At 57.0% G+C, this 20,398-nt stretch overlaps 1 protein-coding gene across 3 annotated transcripts in view; it reads right to left on the minus strand.

Moving 5' to 3' along the window:
• Nucleotides 1-519: 519 nt before the first annotated feature.
• The window catches only part of CORO2B (coronin 2B), a 29,753-nt gene continuing 9,874 nt past the window's right edge, over nucleotides 520-20,398 (minus strand). For all 3 annotated transcript variants that reach the window (XM_084531580.1, XM_084531579.1, XM_084531581.1), the window contains 11 exons: nucleotides 13,866-14,066; nucleotides 5,671-5,787; nucleotides 4,690-4,839; nucleotides 4,254-4,418; nucleotides 3,940-4,056; nucleotides 3,601-3,705; nucleotides 3,401-3,497; nucleotides 2,935-3,047; nucleotides 2,422-2,512; nucleotides 2,155-2,294; nucleotides 520-1,729 (listed from right to left, as the gene is read on the minus strand). In XM_084531580.1, the coding sequence (XP_084387706.1) occupies nucleotides 1,598-1,729; nucleotides 2,155-2,294; nucleotides 2,422-2,512; nucleotides 2,935-3,047; nucleotides 3,401-3,497; nucleotides 3,601-3,705; nucleotides 3,940-4,056; nucleotides 4,254-4,418; nucleotides 4,690-4,839; nucleotides 5,671-5,787; nucleotides 13,866-14,066 (1,428 nt within the window). In that variant the 3' untranslated portion in view covers nucleotides 520-1,597. The remainder of the gene's footprint in view (nucleotides 1,730-2,154; nucleotides 2,295-2,421; nucleotides 2,513-2,934; nucleotides 3,048-3,400; nucleotides 3,498-3,600; nucleotides 3,706-3,939; nucleotides 4,057-4,253; nucleotides 4,419-4,689; nucleotides 4,840-5,670; nucleotides 5,788-13,865; nucleotides 14,067-20,398) is intronic.

The following is a 20,398-nucleotide window of genomic DNA, read 5'->3' on the forward strand; positions in this document are numbered from 1 at the left end:
ACATTTCTCAACACCAGGAAAAAATAAACAAAAATAAAATGAAATTAAATTTAAAAAAATGAAAATAAAATAAAATAAAATAAAATAAAATAAAATAAAATAAAATAAAATAAAACAAAATAAAATAAAATAAAATAAAATAAAATAAAATAAAATAAATAAAGCTTAAAACTCTCTTTTCAATCAAACATTTTTACCACTGAGACTTCTGGGGTTGGTACAAGGCCAGGGGAAGGGGTACATGGGGAAACACGGCCCTGGTGGTGCAGCATCCCCTCACTGCCCTCTTGCTCGCACGTGCAAGGAGCCCAGGGGAGCCAGGCAGTCTGGGGCCACTGTCTGGGGCATGCTAGCTGCAAATCTGGGGCTGGTCCCAAAAACACTGCCCCAGCCGGGGGAGAGCTGCTGTGCCGGCAAAGAGCAGCCTCACGCAGACCCAAAAATGCCCTTTGGGGCCCTCCAGGGCACCCAAAGCTTTTGGTGGCTTTAAAGTTGAAGAAAGAAAAGACAAGCAAGGGGTTGGTATCTTGAAAACCTTTTATTTTGTCACTATTTCGTAGTAGCATAAATAATAGGCAATGACAGCACATGTAACGGAGAGACAGGGAAGCGTCGGGTACGGGGCACAAGGGAACGAACAGGGAGGAGAAACCGTCGCACTGGCAGTGCTGGGCAGCTCAGCCACTGGACTCCGTGAAAAGAGAGAGAAAAACGAGCAGTATTTGGTTCTTTCCCTGTGCTAGAGGCCTAGTTCACAACCACGGTGACTGTACACATGTGCTGCGCCCGTCGAGCCCCTCCCCGGGGCACTGGCACGAGTCCCGGGGGGAAAGGAGGAGGTGAAGTCCCACTTTACAGAGGGTTAAGGAGCAAAAAATCCCTCTCTGTCTAGGAAACCCAGCCTCTGTTTTCTTTTTTTTTATTATTTTCTCTCTTTTTTTTTTTTTTTAATCTTTTTTTTTCCTTTTATCTTTTTTTTTTCTTTTATCTTTTTTTTTCTTTTATCTTTTTTTTTCTTTTCTCCTTTTTTTTCTTTTATCTTTTTTTTTTTCTTTTCTCCTTTTTTTTCTTTTCTCCTTTTTTTTTTTTTTTTTTTTTCTTTTTCCTTTTTTAAAATTTTTATAGGCTTCAGAGAGGCGAGGTCTGCGTGCAGCCGGGCGGGTGCGCAGCCGAGGGCTATGGACACAGCCCTGCCCGCCCCACACCACCCCACAGACCCCATCCCAGCTCCTGCAGCGACGGGCATCGCTGTCACACCTTGCATAGGAGAAAATCAACGGCGAGGCACCCGGGGTGCTTTCCTAGGGACCCTCGTGCTCAGCCCGGCCCCGACGAAGACGACGCTGCTCGCCTACCGACTCCGAAAAGCGAGGGGGTGCAAGCACTGCCCGGCTTCCCTTCATGCAGTGGCTGTCGTTCAGAGCGTGGAGGCCGTTTTTTTAGTGCTAGACGAGGCTACGAGGACGTTTTTTCCAGTTAGCATCTGGGCTCTTGGCAGGTCACTCGGCTTCTGGCTCATATTCTGTGTAAGTGGATACAATAAAATTAAAGAGCGAGTATAAACAAAGAAAGTTTATTTATAAAACGTCCCTGGAAGTTAATTATTCTTCGGGCTGTTGCGTAAGTTTTTCAGTTCCAGCTGTAGCTGTCGGATCCGGATGTCTTTCTGCGAGAGCTCGTCCTTCAGCCGCCGGATCTCGTCCTGCTGCCGGAAGAACATCCGAAGGAGCTGGAAGGAGAAAGGGGCAGGAGCTGGAGGGACGGCTCCGGCTCCGTGCCCCCGCGGCGTATCCGAGGTGCCGCAGAGGAATTTTCCCCTCCCAGCTCGGTGACAGCCTCACACAGGAGGTTTGCAGGCACGAGAAGAGCGGAGCCCTCCGGGGATGCGCCCGGCCACGCTCCCCCAGCTCCTCCCCGTGATTTTTCCAGGGGAGGATTTCGGGAAAAGCTTTCAGGAGCGTAACGCCGCTCCGCCGGGGCGCCCTGCGGGTAAAGCGGGCTGCCCCGAGCTGCAGGCACCGTGCTGCAATGGGGGTAAAATGCTCAAAATGGGGGTAAAAATGGGGGAAACCCCAAACCCAATCATCCCTGTGGCTGGGTGAAGAGCAACGGGGCTGCTCCTGGGCTGGATGGGGCCGCGCGGCGCTGCCCTACCTCGTTCTCGGTGCGGGGCGGCACGTTCTCCAGCAGGTCGATGCCGTTCACCACAACGCCCTTCTTCTCTCTCACCGGCGCCTTAAAGACGATTTTGGACGTCCTCTTGTAGCCCTCCTTCAGCGACATCAGGATGGGATCTGGGGGGCAGAGCGGGGGTGAGCAGGGGCCGCTTTTGGGGCTCCCCCCTAGGATGATCACCCGCAACCCCAGCACATCCCCACGCAGACAGACCCACGGACACCCCCAGCACCTTTAGGGTTTTACCTCTGTTCACCCCGCTCAGCCACTCGTCCGGTGTCAGGGCCGGCTCTGTGCCCGGGGTCATGGGGTAGATGTCCTCTTGGTACGTCTCCGACTACAGGCACGGGGAAATAAAGGCAGCAGCCTCCATAAACCTGCTCCCAAACCCATCCAAAGTGCTATGAGCAGCAGCTCCCTCCCTCAGCACGCAGACACGCAGCCGCACAGGCTGGTTACAAATCCCGAGCTGGTGTTTAGCCCATTAAGTCAAATCAGAAATAAAGCCTCTGAGTTATGCCCATTTAGCTCACACTTTGCAAGAAAATGATACGAGGGCTGCACGGGGCCATACGGGACCTTCAAGGCCTTTGTCCCTGTTCCCTCTGGCTGGGAACTGAAGCTGCAAGGCAGGGAGAGGCAGCGGGGGTCCATACAGGCAGCCACAGGGAGAAGCTGCACCAATTTTGGGCACCCAGGGGTGCTGTTCAGCCCCAGCCGTGTCCTAATCCCCCCCCCGCACGCTCCCTGGGGACTCACCCTCCTTGGCACGATCATGGAGATGGGCTCGATGAGCCCCTTGAGGGTGACGAGCTTGTAGAAGCGGAAGACCTCGCAGGCCGACACGTCCAGCCCGTGCTTTGGCATCACCCCTGTGGACGAGGCGTGGAAGATGACCCCCCCTGGGCAAAACCCCCCAAGTGCTGGAAACACTAGGACCCGGCCAGCTCCATGGCATGCAGGACCCCAAAAGTCACGGTTCTTCATCAAAATACCCAAAACCCTCACCAAAGGCACCCTGGGGACCCAGGGTGCAGGCAGGGCCACACCGGGGGCATTTGGAGGGGGAAGTGGGAAAGGGACGAGCACCAAAAGTGAGGAAAAATCCCAGGAATCAGCAGCTGAGGTCACAATTACCTACACCGTTTAATTAGGCACTTTCTGCCAGCCACCTTTGGCACATTCGGGTTTGGCAGCGGAGGGCGAGCAGCGCGGCAATCCTTACCCAGTCCTTTCTGCGGGGCCGGGGAGCGAAACTCCATGAGATAGCTCAGGTAGGGCTTCTCCGAGCCGATCTCGTAGTACCGAATGTTGCCGTCACCCTGGAGCGAGCGCAGGAGGAGGGCAGGGTTAGGGTTTGGTTGGGGACGGGGCTGGACAAAGACCCCGATAGCAGCCCCAAGCCCCCGGCCTCGCCGGGCGCACCTTGCCAGCCAGGTACAGCATGTGGGTGTCCGCGTCGTAGAAGGGGAAGAGCAGCCCCGAGAGCCCGTCGATCTCCTCCTCGATGAGGGGCATGGACAGATCCTCCTGAGCAAGGGGAAAATCCCAATTAACAGCCTGGCAATGAAGGTGTCCGGGGACAAACCCAGCGCCTTGCCCCACGGCACCATGGCAGGAGATATCCCGGTCCCCAGCTTGGGGGTCTCCAGTGAGGCTTTGTCATGGATGGGGCCCTCCCAGCCCCCCAGTGTGGGATTTTTGGGGGTTTAAACACCCCAAAGGGCTGGAGGATGCGGGGCTGGGATGGGGCCTGGCACCAACCTGGTCCCACAGGGCGATCTGCCGCGTGTTCCAGCGCGAGACCCCGGTGGTGAGCAGCCGCTTCGTGCTGCCCAGGAACACCACGCGGTTGACGCGGTGGTTTTTGCAGCTCGCTTCCTGCAGGACAGGACAGGACAGGGGTCAGACATCCCCAAGAAACCACCGCTTTTCCCTAAACAACCCATTTTCTCCCCCTTTGATTTCCATCGCATCCCATCACGTGGCGCTGCGAGCACCCCGCGGCCGTCGCTGTGTCTTGGTGGGGATTCCTCCCCGTGCCCCCATCCCCAAACCCTTCCCCGGGGACCCCGCACCTGCAGCACCCTCCCGGAGCGCGGCTCCACCACCCGCAGCTTCTTGTCCTTGCAGGTGGTGGCCAGCAGGCTGCCGTCCGTGTTGAAGGACATGCAGAGGATGACGTCCGTGTGGCAGTCGATCATCTTGACGGGCTCCCCGATGTCCAGGTTCCAGATGAGGACCTGCGTGGGGGGGCGAGGCTGCATTTTGGCCATCCCAAGATCTATTTTGGAGCTCAAACAGCTTGCTCGGCCCCTCCAAAGCTCCTCACCCGCCCTTTTGGGGCTGCTGCTTGTGCCAAACCCACCCAGCCCCAGCCAGCGGGCACCAAGCACCGCGCACACGGCCATTTGGCCACCACCAAGGGGGGATTTTGGACACCGGGGTCCAGCTCCAGCTGCTCACAGGTGCTCCCCACTGGTGCCACGGCATCCTACATGGTCTGGGGCTCACCTTATAGTCGTAGCCCGCGCTGAAGAGGATGTTGTTGGTGGTGGGGTGCCACTCCACCAGGCCGACACGCCGGCTGTGCCCATACAGCTCCAGGACAGCCTCTGTCATGTTCCTCTTCAGGCCGCCCTCGGGGATCTCCCATATCCGCACCTGCGGGACGGGGTGAGTGTATGGGGGGCTTTGGAGACCCCCTCGAGACCCCCGTCCCCCACCCGGAGGGACATCAGAGGTTTTCAAACAGGGAAACACGAGGAGAAGCCCACCCCGGTGGCTGGCTGCTGGAGGGGCTGCTTGTGACAGCGGCCAGTTACAAACCAGGTGTCAGGGAAGGGATAAAACTGGGTGCATTTTGCCCCAAAATGCCCCTTTCTGCAGGGAGACGTGTGCTGCAAAAATGGCACCGCGCTGCAGCCCCCAGCATTTCAGCAGCACTGCAGAGGGAACCGGGGGCTGGAGGCTCCGCCGTGCTGCTAATTGTCCCCTGGTAATTAATTAACGAGCCTTGTCCCCATGGGGGAGCCGTTACCGAGCAGGGACCTCGAGGTATTTGTGGACGGGGGGTTGACAGCGTGCCCGTCGCAGCACCCCAAGCGTGGGGTGGCATCAGGAGCAGGGAGCCCGTGGGGACCGTCCCCTCCAGCACATCCCCAGCAGGGGACAGCCCCAGGGATAATTAATTTGATTTCCCAGGTTAATGACACAGCGGTGAAGGCTCAGGAGGCCTTCCCAGCACCTCCTCTTCCCCCACAGCTCTGCGTAGATGTAATCAAAGGTGGGAGACAGCTCTCCGTGATTCACGGCCACGCTCTGATTTTTTTTTCCCCCACTCAAAATCTTCCTCGACAGGCTTTGGGCTAAGAAAAAACGCTGATACACTGAGCTGAAGGGGACACCCGAGAGGTTTTTGCCTGTTTTTTGCACGATTTGCCCATTTCTCTGTGCCCAGGATGCGCGGAGCCAGCCCCGGGTGTCCCCGCTCACCGAGGTGTCCTCGGAGCAGGACGCGATGATGTTCTCGATGAAGGGGTTCCACTTGATGTCCAGCACATTGCCCTGGTGACCGCACACTTTGGGGTAGTTTGGCTCGATCCGGCCTGTCTGTAATTCAAAATAAAATGTAAGGAATTTAGCGATGAAGGTTTTTGCAAACAGGGCTGCTCCACGTGAGCCCCCATGCATCTGCGGGGGGGGACAGCACTGAGCGGGGATTTTAGGAAGAAATCTCTCTATGACCACCCAAAAAGACAGGAAAAAAGGGCTGGAAGAGACTCGAGAGGCACCGAACCCATCCCTGGGAGGATCAGCCATTAGGTCAATTAGGAATTATTGGGTACTTTCCTCCTGAACGTCACAAGCAATGTTGAACAAGGCTCCACTTAACAAATCCCCCGTGACTTTGGAACCACAAAAATCCTTGCTTAACGATGCCAATAACGCACCAGCTACACCAGGCTTTTTGAGGTGATCCTTTCACATGGATGGAAACCCTGGCAAGCCTTTTAGGATGGTCCAGCCTCATCGGCTGGGCAAGGGCAGCGGCAGCAGACAAAGGCACCCGGCACAGCCTGATGCTCAGCATCCTGCTGTACCAGCACAAAAGCTCCTCCTGACGCAGCCGGGACCCCGCAACCCCCCCCCCGTTTCCTTCCCCTGGTCCTTTCTGCATCCCTGGGTACCCACCAGGAGGGGGTGGCAAGCTTCGGAGCGTGCAGACAAAGTAGGTCAGCGCGACACAGCCGCTGAATATTTCATAGCTCTGACCTTTCGGAGTATCGAGCTCCTGGCTTCATTTAACACCAGCAAAGCAGTGCAGGGAGGACACCGAGCTGCACTTTATGTGTCCGCAGCCAAGGGCAATGGCCAGGAGTGCTCTGCGCAGCCGGATCGGGCCCAGCAGCTCGCCCTTGCACCATCGCTGCTGGGAGGATTTATCCGAGTTAATTTGCTCCCAGGGAGACGCAGCTTGCTAATTGCACGGTGAAGCGGGGACGGTCGCGGATCCCGGAGCCTGCTTTCCATCAAGCAGTGATGCCGCTTTTGGACGGCTTGCTTGTAGCATGACAGTGCAGAAAACCATCACGCGAGGCACTGGGAAGCACAAGGAGAAATGGCCCGCGGCCAGCAGGCGCTTCCCCAAATGCCCCCAGAGCAAAACCCAGCCCCGCAGCTTCCCTTGGCACGCCCAGAAATGAGCATTTCAGCTGGAAGTGCAAAGCGAACCGGAGAAGAAAAGCAGCGGGCTTTGCACAGAGAAATCCCTGCGCTCTGCAGTTTTTGTGTAGGATCCACCCTGCGAAACGCCGGCAGCTCCAGGTGGCCGCACGCTCAGGGATGCGCACCAGGCTGCTGCTGCTGCTGTGCCCCGGGGAAATCTCCCCCACTGGGGGCTGCTTGCCTCGTAAATTGGGGTTATTTGTACAGCGAGGAGCCAGTTCTTGCTCAGATTGATGGAGCGGCTCTAAGTCATCCCTCGGACACGGCTCAGGTGTGAGATGAGAACCAGCCCGGCCTTACGGCACCAGGGATATGGTTATGTGGGCAGCTCAGTTCTTGGGGAAAAGGGAAAAATCAGGTGCCTGCTGCTGTTCCCTTTGGTGTGAACATTCTCCATGCCCATGGCAGGGTCATCGCACCACTGCCTCTGCCCTTTGGTGAGGTCCCTTCCCAATATCCATCAGGGTAGCTCCGTGATGAGCACCTAAGGACGCACCGCATCCTCCTCCAGGTGCTGAAAGCATCATTTGGGCGTGCTCTGAGCACCTAAATGTTCATAATTCTGCCCGTCTGCCACAACACGGCAGCGAGCACTGCTCCTCGCCTGGGGAGAGCTGCAGAGCCCCTGGGTCAGCCGCTCCCGTCATCATGGTCTTTGTGTTTTAATAGTAATAATAATAATAATAATAATAATAATAGTAATAATAATAATAATAATAATAACAACACATTATAGTAAATATAATAAATAATAATAAGAAGAATAGAATAGAACTCTGCACAGCCAGGGAGGAGCTGTGGAGAGCTCAGTCCTGCACCCCCAGCCCTGGAGGTGGTGCGCTCAGGGCCTCATCCTGCACATGAGCATCACCTGCAGCAAGGCCCAGCACGTGCAAGCTACAGGGATGCAGCCCAGGGTCCAGTAGGCCAGGTTGGGAAGGGAAACACCGAGGTGAACCCCTGGAAGTGGAGGGGAACGTAGCAGCCACCTCGCCATGTTACTGCTGAGCTCGGCCGCCTGGTCGCAGCCAGCATCCCCCTCCCTCCTGCCACCTCCCGGGAATTAATGGGATGCCAGCACGGCTTTACAGGCTATTATATTAAGTATGACAGCAGCCATCACCTCCCCGAACAGCGCAGATTATCTGGCTTTCCCCCCCCTTTTTCCCATTTGCATTAGCACATCGCTACACCCTGTCTGGAGCAGGGATGCGCGCAGCAGCTGCCGAATTCCGGGAGGACAGACCTTTTAACTGCACGAGTTAATGGGCAATCACTTTAATTCTGGGCAACCAGCTGAGTAATTTTCTTTGCAAAGTAGATTTGATGTTTTTTGTCAAAATTCATTAGGCTTTCAGGAGGACAAAGCGGGGTTTGGTTACGAGTCGTAGTTTCTATCCAAGAAGCCAGGAGTTCCGATTAAATCGAGGCAAACACAGCCCGGGGCAGCAGTGGGCTTGGTTCCCATGCCCAGGTTCACCTCCGAGAGGAGAAGGAGCCTCAGGCTGAGTGAAAGCAGTGAGAATAGTGGCAAAAAGGAAAGAAAAATTAAAAAAAAAAAAAAAAAAGCAGGGGTTCAGGTCACAGTTTCCCAGGCTGCCATTCCCGGAGGCACCTTGGCAGCAGCGCGGCGAGCTGCAGTGAATCCCAATCCTAAACCAAAACTGGGTCCCTGCCTCAGGCTGCCTGGAGCTCCGTGACCCAAATACCAGCTCCTGAGGGGGACAGACGGGCTTTGCCCCCGGGCTCTGGCATTTTCAGGGCAGGGGCTGGCAGGAGCGATGCTTCCTGCAACCGCAGCCGCCCAGAGCCTGCCCTCGCCCGGCCGCTGCAGCATTTTGGGCAGGAGGGCTGTGGATTGAGAAGGGGTTTTGTGCTGTGCCTGCGGGGAGAAGGGGAAATAAAGGGCAGGGAATTGTGCAGGTGGCTTCATTTCGGTCACCTTGCTGCGGATCCTTGCTAAGGAAGCTTCCCCCGGGGGTGGCTCAGATGCACCAGCAGCATGCCGAGCCCCAGGATGGGCAGACACATGGCCCCAGGGCAGGGACCACCACCCCTGGGATGGGAAAAGCCCTGCTGGGAGTAATTCTGATGCCCGAGTCCATCCCCAGGTGTAGCCCCAGGTTCCCTTCCAGGTCCTTCTCCTCCTCGCCTCCCCCTGCAGCTCCCCGACCCCTTGCTGGTTGTGCAGGGATCGGGGGAGGTCTGCCCAAGCTGCCCGGGATTTGCAGGGTTTCCTTGGAAATCCTTGAGTACACACAGGTCTCTAGCGGCCGAGATTAAGAGTAAATACATTTGTGGCTGTCTCCTTTAAATGAGGTCTCTCTTCCTCAAGAACCAAAAGAGAAGAAAATCACTTGGATTTGGCTGGCCTGGGGGAGGCCCCCGCTGATTTGGGTGCACACAGAGGTCACCGCAGGTGACTCGGTTTTCATTAGGAGCTAATTCCAACTGAACCAGCACAGGCAGGAGGGAAATTGGACAAATCCTTGGCAGGGACCCAAAAAAGCCATGGCAAGCCATGCAATGCCAGCACCAGACCCGGGGGTTCAGAGAGCTGCAGGCGCAGCGGGGCACGGGGAGTTGTTTGAGCAAGGAGGGGGCAAGATCCTGGGCAGCTCAGCCAGGGGAGGCAGTGCACTGAGAGATGGCAAAAAAATATATATTTTGTGGGAAAACCCCAAAGGAAATTCCCACGTGCAGATGGAAGGAGATGTTCCTGCCCAACAGCTGAATGAAGAGATGCCCCAAGCCTCTCCCCACCTCCTTTCCACCAGGATGCATGTGGCCAGAGCCAGCAGAGGAGGAAGAGGAGGAGGAGGAGGAGAAAGAGGAGGAGGTTGCATGGAGAATATGCACGCCGCTACCTCCCACTGCGCTCAGCAGGCACATGGCTGGAGAGCAGCACCCGTGCCATCGCAGAGAGCTGTGAGAGAGCCTCCTCCAGCATCCTCCAGTCTTCTCCAGCCTCCTCCATCCTCCTCCAGCATCCTCCAGCATCCTCCAGCCTCCACCAGCCTCCTCCATCCTCCTCCAGCCCCCTCCGGCCCCCTCCAGCCCCCTCCAGCCCCCTCCAGCCTCCGCAGCCCCCAGACTCCAGCGGGCGCTCCCCAGCGCTGCACGAGGACCCCGTCTCCTTTAGGCACAAGGCAACCATGCGAGGCAGAGCAGGGAAAGCAACCCACATCGTTGCTTTGCCTGGACGGAGGCTGAAACAGCAGCCGCTCCCCTCGTGTGATATAAATACTCCGGTGGGCTAAAAACATCCATCTCCTGCCCAGCCACACCGCGGCACACCCGTTATCCGAATTTCGGGTACCAGAAACTCCTCCAGCCACGCCAGAGCCGAACACCGGACAGCAGAGCCAGGCACTTTGCTCCAACGAGGAGCCGCAGCCTGGCTGCAGAGGTATTTATCTGCACCATAAAAGCAGCAGCTGGGATCAAGCTTGTTAATTAAAAAGACAAAAGCCCGCGTAATGCTGCCGTTAAATGGGATTATGGACACTAAAAATACCCCCCCCTGCCTGCTGGGAATGGCGAGCCCGGGACTTTTCTCTCCGCTTTAGCCGGCAGAGGGTGCAGGCAGAGCCCGCAGGGCTGCACCGAGCGCCTCCAGCGGGGCCCCCCCTCGCTGCCCCCGGTCCATGGGGGGCACCTCAGGGCCAGATGGGGCTGCAGGGGGGCAGCACCCGGCCTGACCCCCCCACTGCTCCCCAGCACCCCCCTGGGACCTGCTGGGACGTCTGCGCCCCAGGGCAGAGCACGGCGAAGAGGTGACTTTATTCTGTGAGCCTCAGGGCTTTTTTTATTTATTATTATTATTTTTCCCTGCTCATCTCTTGGTTAAAAGGAGATGTCTCCCTCCATCCATAAATCAGGCACAGAAAAACCCGCAGAAGCATCTCGGGGCGCTACGGGGCCAGGCACACCGCGCAGATTTGGGGACCCCCAGGTTTTGGGGCTTGGTCCCTGACACCAAACAAAGTCTTTTTGTGCCAGCCCTGGTTAACGAAGGGACGAGCACTAATTGCAGGCAGCTCCTTGCTGCAGGGTTCAGGCTTTACTCTCCCCCAAGGACTTTGGGGACACGGTGGGGGTGTCCCCATGCCCACCCCGCGGGCACAGTGGCTCAGCCCCACACAAGCCCAGCTCCACGAGCAGCTCGGGACGGGCACCAGCCCTGGCCTGCAGCTCCCTGTGGGTAAACAACGCCTCCTCCTCCTGCCTCTCCCCTTCCTCCCGGCACAGCCAGACGACATTGTCCAGCCTCGGACAATAAGCTGCTTTTTTTACCCCTGCAGAAGCAGAAATCTGCGGTGCCAGGAGCCAGGATTCTGCAGAGGCTGCCCCATGTTCCCCCCCCCCGCAGCATCCCACAGCTCGCTGCGTGCCCGGGGGCTGCCCCCAGCCCTGCCCCGTTAATTTGGGGCTGCCCAAAGCCCCAGCACCCCAACACCTCCAGGGCCTGGGCAGCTGTGGTCCAGAAACCCAAAGATGCAAAGGCTCCGCTCTGTGACTTGCACAGCACAATTAAGCCCATTCTGTGCCAATCAATCAACCAATTAATAAAGTATTTACAACGTGGACGCAGCGCTTCTGTTTTTTCTAGGATTTTTGTGAGGATATTTTAAAAAACGGGCCAAAACCTGGCTTTCCCATAACCCCACGGCTCCTCCTTGCTCAGCGCCTTTGCCCTCACATTCTCACTCCTAGGGTGCTCCAAAAGGGGGTTTCTTCCCCCAAAACAGAGCCGAGTATCCCCAGGTTCCTGCTCGGGGACGTCCCGGGCCTCCTGCATGAGGTTTTTCTTCCCAAGGAGCCGGGTTTGGCTCCTGCTGAGCACCCGAAGGCAGGCTCGCGGCTGAGGGCCCAGCGCCTCTGATGTGCCGAGGAACATATGGCCCGCCGTATGCAAATGCATTGTCACTCCCCGCACAAAGCAGAGGGGTTTTCTGGGGAAGATTTCTGGCGAGAACAGAGGGCAGAGATGTAGAAAGGGAAAAAAAAAAAAAAAAAAAAAAAAAAAAAAAAAAAAAAGGAAAGATGGCAGCAAATCAAACCCTGAGCAGATCCGCGGTATCTAGGTTACCTTAATTACGTTCGGCTAAATATGGATGCCAATTAATTAGATGGCTGCCGATTTCCAAAGAAAATTAGTTTACTCTTAATGAGCTAATCAGTTCCTATTTTAAAAAAAATAAATAATGAAATGATTAGATTGTACCAAGGAGCGTGCAGCCACTTGACACGGAGAGCCAAGGTCTGCTCCGACGGTCCCGTGCGAACAGGTTGCGAGCGGCACCGCGCTCCCTCTGCTCCCATCCTGCTGGGATTGCGCTCCGTTTGCCAGGAAAAAAATGGTGATTTTCTGGCAATCCCGGGTTAACAGCTCGGGATTTGGGGCCTCGAACAAGCAGAGCGTGCATGGGCGCATTCAGCGCCTGGGGCTCGGTGCCTGCAACGCCGCAGCACGGGGCAGGAGGCAGAGATGCAGGCGGCAGCGCCCCGACGGCTGAGGGAAAGCTCCTTGTTTGCAGAATATTAATAAGAGTCAAGCTGTGCGCTGCAATTAAAACGCTGATTATAATTTCTTCCATCTGTAGCCGGTGCTACTCGAGAAATTGAATAAAAATGCAGAAGAGGCGCGGACTTTACGTGGGGAGAAGCGGCCGCTCCCGACAGGGCGGCTTCTGCAGAGCCGGCTGAATTATTTCGGGGGGGTTAAAGCTGCGTCAAGGAGAGATGCACAGATCCGTGCGGACACTCCTGCAAAGAGCTGAGGGAAGCTTTCGTGGGGAAGTGAAAGCCCCATGCTGCAGGGGGAAGGAGTACGTGCTGCAAAGAGCACTAATGGCACCAAAATGTGCTGGGTGCCTGTGTGCAGTGCTCCGGGCAGCTTCAGCTGCAAACCGACCCCCAGCACAGCACGGGACGTGGCTCCCAAGCATCAGCTGCTCGTGAGGGACTGCAGCTTGGTGATGAAGTCCTAAAAATAAATCCTGCTGGGGGTGGCACTGCTGCAGCGCACGGAGCAAACACCCTGCTAGAAAGGCTTCGGGGACAGCGACGTCCCCGGGGCCAGGCGTTCCCTCGCCGCAGGACAGAGAGCTGATGGAAATGAAAGAGATGGATCGGGTGTGGTTTTGTTTCTCCTTATCTTCCTCTCGTTGGCTCTCTCCATATCACTGGGACGTCACAAGTGGCATTTCTGGAGCTGCTGCGGATGAGTCAGAGCCGGGACCTGGGCAGCCGCAGGCTGTGCCGAGCTGTGCCAAGCTGAGCTGAGCTGTGCCGAGCTGAGTTGTGCCAGCTGAGGATGCAGAGCTCATCTGGACCACGGTGGGCACAGCCCGGCTTTAAAGGGGCTGGAATGGTGATTTTGCAATGGAAAATTTGGGTGCAGAGCTGTGCAGCACCACATCTGATGGCTGAGCCATATAGGACAGGGACCTGCGAGCTGCTGGACAGGATGGGGGATCCTGGGGACCCCCGGCTTTTTGGAAGCTGTGCTGCTGAAACACAGGGATGGAAAACCTGCGTGGCCTCTGCTGCCATCAGCCTGCGGGCATGTGCTCGTGGAGAGGCCAAAAAGGGGAGAAGCCTTTGAGAACTAGAAAGGATGGGATAGGATGGGATACGGATAGGATAGGGTAGGGTAGGAAATGGAAATGGATAATGGATAGGGTGGGATGGGATGGGATGGGATGGGATGGGATGGGAATATGGGATGGGATGGGATGGGGTGGGATGGGATAGAACAGAACATTTCCATTTGGAAAATTTGTTGCCCTACAAAGATCGTGGAGTCCAAACCTTGCATTTTCTTCGTAAAGGATAAACCCAACTCCCCCAAGTCATGGTCCCAGCACGAGGACACCACAATAAGGGAGAGCAGAGGGGGCCACACCACCCCACAGTGGGGTTCCTGGGGCGCTCCGAGCGGGGTCCGTGCCACTCACCTGCTCGAGCGGGATGACGAGGAAGGAGCCACCGCCGGCGCTCTCGGTGACGATGGCGAGGAAGCGGGCGTTGACGGCGCAGAAGTGGTTGTCGTGCACGTTCTTGGTGATGGGGATGCCGTCAAAGCAGTGCTCCCGGCTCGCCACCTTCCCGTAGACGTTGCGGAACTTGGAGCTGCGGTACTGCGGGCGCCATGACATCTGCGGGGCAAACAGCGCGCTCAGCATCCCCCTCGCCCACCACCAGCACGTCCCCCCCCCGGGGATTTTCCAACCCAAATCTGTTCAGGACAGCCCCGGCTGCAGGATGGCTCCTGCCTGAGGGAGTGTGGCAGGGCAGATCTGCAAGCACACCACCCCCAAAAAGGCACCAGAGGTGTCCCCGGTGCAAGATGCAACCCACAGAAGGCATTAAGAGCCTCGGCACTGTTGCAAAATTGAAGCTGATGGCCCTTTCAGCAGGCACCGCTCATCTAGAACACCCAGCACCGCTACTTCATGCGCGTATGACAAAGGAATTAAGGCTTTTAATGCGATGACTTGGAAATGGATTAGTCTGAGCCGCATGAAAGCATGCACCGGTGCAGAATAAGAGCACTCCGACAGGGAGCGGGCAGCAGCTCGTGGTTGCTCTGCGCCCAGCTGGCCCGGCTCCTTTTGCACAGGTCTCCCCTTGTGGCCGGGCACTGCTCACGGGGGCTGCACCAGCCCCTCCTGCTTCCCCACAGCAAGCCGAGGCCCCCCGTGCATGCACAGAGATGAGGGCACTGTTGCTTGTACTGCCTGCTTTGCTTTCTCTTAGTAAAAGGAAGGCTTTTAGGTCCTTTTTTTTTTTTTTTTGAACAGTCCTTAGGGTAGCGTTCGTGTTCCGGATAAACCCTATAAAGATTTAATGCACGTTGAGTGTGCAGAAAAGCAGAAACGTCCCAGCCACCTCAGAGCAACACAAGCACTCAGCTCCGTCCAAACCCTGCTAATTGCCTGCTGGAGGGCTCGGCGCAGCTCCTGTCCTCACAGCCGCTGACAGAAGCACGGCAGCGTGCACCCGAGCGCTGGGCCAGCTGCTGAGAGCAGCTCTCAGCAAGTTGCACCACCAGGGGAGCATCCCCGCAGGCTGCTCTGATGCCCAGGAACCCAGCGACTCCTCCAAACCCCAGGGCACAGGCACATGGTCTGAGCACCTCCCTGAGAGGAAAGAGGACTGCAAACGGTGCCGTTTCCATCCCCAACTCCTACGAGCAGCTCATCAGCAGGCTCAGCTCTGGGTTCAGGGCACCAGCCTTCTCCTCGTGCGAAGGCACCAAGGGGAGGTGGGCGCATGGCCCCTGCTCTGCCCGGGGCGCTGGGTTTGCACCCCCTGGATCAGAGGCTGTCCCCGGGCCACAAGAAAAGAGGAGGCGGATCCTTGAGGATTTAACCCGAAAGGAGAGCAGACAGACGTTTTTTGCATGGAAACAATTCTGCTCTGAAAAATGCAGACTCACATCCAACAAAGCGCTGCGAGCCTTTGCCAAACCTACCCGCGCGGTCAGAGCGAGGGAGGGCAAGAAAAAGCCCCGACCACATCCCAGGCTGCTTCTTTCAAGAGTTTCACTGCTTTTTGCATTTTCCCTTTGCTGAACAGATCACTTTTTATTACGAAATTAACTTATTTACGAAGTCAAAAAAGCACAAAAATATCTTTTCGTATTTTTTAAGCTCTCACTTTGCTCCCCTGCCCCCGGGTGAAGCTTTGCTGCCATTCCTGCTGCCCGTGCCGCTCTGCTCCACACCTATCGTAAGAAAAAGCCCCACATTTACCAGGAGGGCCGTTCTCTCCATATTTCCACACTAAATTCAGGTGACTCGCAGCGTGTCCCCACGCAGGGGGGTGCCCCATGCGGAAAAAGGGGCTCCCGATATTTCGTGCGCTCAGAAACGGAGCCTGCTCAGCCTCTGCCCAACGAAGCATCTGCCCAACGAAGCATCAAAGCAAATGAGCCCCGAGGATCCTGCAGAAATCCTTCACCCCTAGCACAGGGCCCTGCAGGCGAGCTGTGGATGCACCCTCCAGGCCGCCCGCCCTCCCCGTGCTGCTCTGGGGATTGCAGCAGCTCTCCATTTCTCTCCTCCCTTTGTTCTTTCACCAAAAGCTGGGCAAGCCTCCATCCCACCCCCGCCGCAGCCAGCGGAAGGAAGCAATAGGCTCGAGTGTGGGTTTGGCTGGAGAGCTCCCCCAGTTTCTTTCCTTTGCCCTCCGGGAGTGTTTCCTGCAAACAGGGGCCGGCAGCCCCGGGGCCGCAGGCAGCACGGAAACACCAGCAGAATCTCGGGAAACGTCTGGGGGCTGCCCACAGCCCCCCAGTTTCCTGCAGATTTATTGTTCTGGCAGCCGGCAAGGCTTTCCCGGGGTAGGAATAGCTCCTGGTGCCACGGGGGAGATCCCGAGGTCCCCCCGCTGCTGATTTGGGGACGTGGATGGATGGCAGGGAGCACCCAGGGGAAGCTGCCTCTGGCCTTGGTGCGTGGAGGTGCTCCTGGCTCTGGTGGGATCTGACTTTCGGGGGTCCCTGAACCCCTTCCCCAGGGAGCACGCGGCCATGCAAGAGGATTTTCATGCCGAAATAAATGGGCAAGGTCTCCTGGCTGAGCAAAAAGAGCTGGTTTCCCATCGCGCCGTCCCATTTGGGTGTTTTTGTGAGCGATGCGTCAGTTCTGGAGGGATGAAAACGCCGAGCCTTCACGCAGCCACCTGCTTTGTTCTCCCGTTTCATTCCATTATTTATTCCTCCGTTTGTTCCTCCCCAGGACACGCGTTCAGACCTTCTCTGTGAGGCCCCTGTCAGTGCATTTCGGGGGTGCAGAGGCAAAGCCCATCGAGGCCTTTTGGTCTCACACCTCCTGCTGTGGGCACGGCTGCTGAGAGTTTGCAAGCGGGGAAGTCAAAATGTGTGATTTCACCAGAAACACCATTTTACTACGGAAAACGGCTGCAAACACGTCGAGGTTTCTAGTCAGGGCTGTGCAATCCAGCCGGGGAGGAAAGCAACCCCTGCCCCGAAGGAATTCAGCTCGGTGGAGACAAAAGGGAGAGGAAATGCTGGGAAAACCTCGCAGGCATGCTGCTGTCCCACGCCGCAGCCCCCGGCCCCTCTGTCCTCTGCTTCCTCCCGGGGGCTTTGCTCAGGATCGTGCCTGGGGGGAGCGAAGCACCTCGTGTCCCCTGGGGCGTGTGGACAACACAGACATGCTGGCATCAGTGTAGTGAGCCCTCCTTGTGCCAGGGGATGGGGAAATTCCCCCAAAACAGAGATTGAGACACGGCGTTTGCTGCCTTCCCCCTGAATTTAAGCCCTTGCTTGATCTCATTTCAGGCAGCCGACGGGAGCGCTGCTGCCGGCTGCTCTCCAGGCGACGGAGGATGCCGGGAACCAGAAAAGCCCTGCTAAATTTAGCTCCCACGTGCAGCAAGCCCCGGCCATCCACCTGCACACTCACTGTAAGCCGCAGGCAGCCCCAGAGCCCCCGGTCGGCTCCTGCTCAGCCCTGGCCACAAGCGAGCAGCTCCCATCACCGCGCAGCACCAAGCAAGGGGCAGCTTTAGCCATCCTACGAGGCACATTTTTTATGAAGCTTGCTCTCTGAGCACTTCTCTACGTTCTGCTGATGCTAATGGCAGTTTGTTTTTCCATCACCTCCTGGCTCGGAGACGTTAAAATACAAAACTATTGATTTATTGGAGCCGTTTCCATCCATCCCCCAGACTCAGACTGATGCGCCGCCGCTTCCAGTGTTCGCTGCAGCCCCGCATTATTCTTGGACCCGGATTCTTCCTGTAATTGCAAAACTCCTCCCTCGTTTTAGGTTGAGCAGCGCTTACAAGAAAAACGAGAATGCCATAAAGCACTTTGAGGCACGGCAATAAAATAAATCACGTCCCCAACCACGGCGTTCAGCATCAACGCTGCACCCCACGGAACGCGCGGCGGCACAGAAACTCTCCTCTCTGCCCCAGCGTTTTTGGGATGGTTGCAACGTTTTTCTTCTTTAAGTGCTTGAGGGGAAGAGCGTGTCCCCAAATCCCTCACTGGAAGGGGGAAACCTATTTCCCAGCAAGAGATATAGCAGAAAATAGGCGTGCTGGGGAGCTCCCGGCAGCGACACGGAGCTGTTTCAGACTCAGGGCACGGCATCCACAGCACGGGGCGTTTGCGCCAGCCCAGCTCAGTTTTTTCCCTGCAGCCACAGAGCTGCAATGAGGGCAGCCTCCATCCCAGCGCTGCCTCCTGGGGGAGGCTGCCCCGGCCGGGCTGGAGCAGATTTGGGGAGGTTTTTGCTCGCGGTGCCCAGCAAAGAGGCGGCTCCTCGCTGCGCCAGGGGAAACTGTTCCGCACATCCTTCCTCCAGCAAAAAGGATGTCACCGGAGATGCCTTTAGAAGAAAACCAGAGGAGAGCTGGCTTGTTTCAGGGCGTGTGTCAGTGCATCGCTTTTGTGCTGTTCTTCAAAAGCAGAGGAAAAGCAGAGGGTCGGGAAAGACACCCAGGGCAATCCTGCGGGCAGGGAGCCCCATGTTCACAGCCTCGGGGGAAGCCTACAACATTCCCTGGCACCTCTGCAGGCTCCCCTGAATTCCTCACCCTGACACTGCCCCACAGCAACAGCAGCTACGTGCAGCAGATGAATGGGAGCATGAAATGTAGGTCGGTTAGCGAGAGATTTTCCATACGGGGCGGTGCTGGATGAAGGCACAGGACACCGGGGAGCTGTCGGTGGCTGCAGCCCCTGCCAGCACGCAGCTCTGGTGAAGGACGGGCAGCTTTTCCTCTCAGACTGCATCGTCTGCTCCTCATATTTTAAGTTTAAGGAGCTGCCCTGCCTCTCCCCACATCTATCCCAGGAGTGGTATCACATACAGCAGGGCTGGCAGGGGAGCAAGGGACGGCTGCAGCCGCCCGGGTGGTGAGGGGCGCAGGGGGCTCCCCGGGGCACAGAGCCTAAAGAAATCCTGTGGCTGCAGGGGGGCGAATGCCAGGGTTGGAAATGGGCATTTATTCAGGTGCTGGTCCCAGGCCCTCCTCCAGTTTGATGGAAGAGAGCGGCTTCAGAAGCAGTTGCATTGAAAAGAAAAAAAAAAAAAAAAAAAAGAAAAACCAACACACAAAGAGCTATTTTTTTCTCCCCTATTTTCCAGGCTTTTCTCTAGGATGAAAAGCCATTCTGGAGGTGATGTGCCAGGGGTGCCCCCTCCAGCCCCACGTCAGCTGGCAGAGCCGATCCAAGCCGTGGGCGCCGCACAAAACCCCTCGGTCACCCTGGGAACGGCGACTGCGGCTGGCGGGGGGAAAAGGAACCAAGCAGCAAAGCCCAGCCCCTGCTTGGCCGCCTCTCTGATCTCCTGGCAGCTCCAGCCTTTGCCTACCAGCAGCGGCAGGACACAGCCCTTGTCTCAATGTGTTTATTTTTAAATGCATCTTTTCAAGCATCGGGAGTCTTGGCAACAGCAGGCGGGGAGGAGAGCTTGCGCAAAGAGCCCCTGACGCGGCACTAGGCAGCCACCCAGCAAAGGGTGCTGTAATCCCTTAAAAATCTCCGCGTCCTTTATATAGGGCTGCCTAATCGGCCTCCGTGGTGGGAGCTTTCAGGGAAATGAAGTTCTGCTTTCACCTGCAGGGAGCAGGGGTTGCCCCCTCTCCCCGAGCCCCTGCCCTCTGGCTGCTGCGGGTGGGAAGGGGCCAGGGGGCTCGGAGCAGCCACGAGGGTTGGTGCAATGGCACGCAGCATGCCCGTGAGCTCAAAGAGGTTTCTGAAGGGAGAGGGCTGCTTTCAGCTCCCGAGAAAAAGCCTTTTCAGTCCCCAAGAAAACCGTCGCATGAAGGAATTGTGCTGGGAAAAGGAAAGCCTGGCAACCGCCTTGTGCCGAGAGTATCCGGGGCTTTCACCAGGGGCTTTGTGGTGCTCCAGGAGACTTTGCCTTTCCAAAAGCTCATTAATCCCACTTTCCGTGCCTCCTTCCAGTGCTCCTGTGTCCCCGCTGTGTTCCCCAGGGGACGGAGAGCAACCTGGGACTTGCCTTAAACCCAGCTAGCGGGGAGAGCTCCGGCAGGAGAGGGCTCCCCGGGGGCTGCTTTTCTCCCCTGCTCTCCCAGGCAGCTTGGACCCGCTGCCTGCACGTCCCTGGCAGCCACAGGGCAGGGTTGTTTTCCATCGGGAAGGTCGGCGGAGCTGGGGTTTGACATTTGGAGCATCGATCGGCCGCTGCAGCAATGAAGTGTTACCAGGCAAGAAAAGAGCTGCTTGCTGGCAGCTCGCAGCCGAGGAGATGGCTTCATTTCCAGGCAGCACGCAGCCACCATGTCCCCGTCCCCTGCCCAGGGACGCTCCTCACAGCTCCCACATGGGGAACAGGGAGGGAAATAGCAAAACTGCTCATCGGGGCTTAATTTGGAGGGGAAAGACCCCGTGTCAGCGCCCAGGCACATCAGCACGTGCCTTTGGGACACAGCCATCATCCCCCTAGACCCTGTTTTTTGGGCACGACCCTGCCCAGGTCCC

This window comes from Aythya ferina (assembly GCF_964211825.1).
Source record: "Aythya ferina genome assembly, chromosome: 11".
Classification (NCBI taxonomy): Eukaryota; Metazoa; Chordata; class Aves; order Anseriformes; family Anatidae; genus Aythya; species Aythya ferina.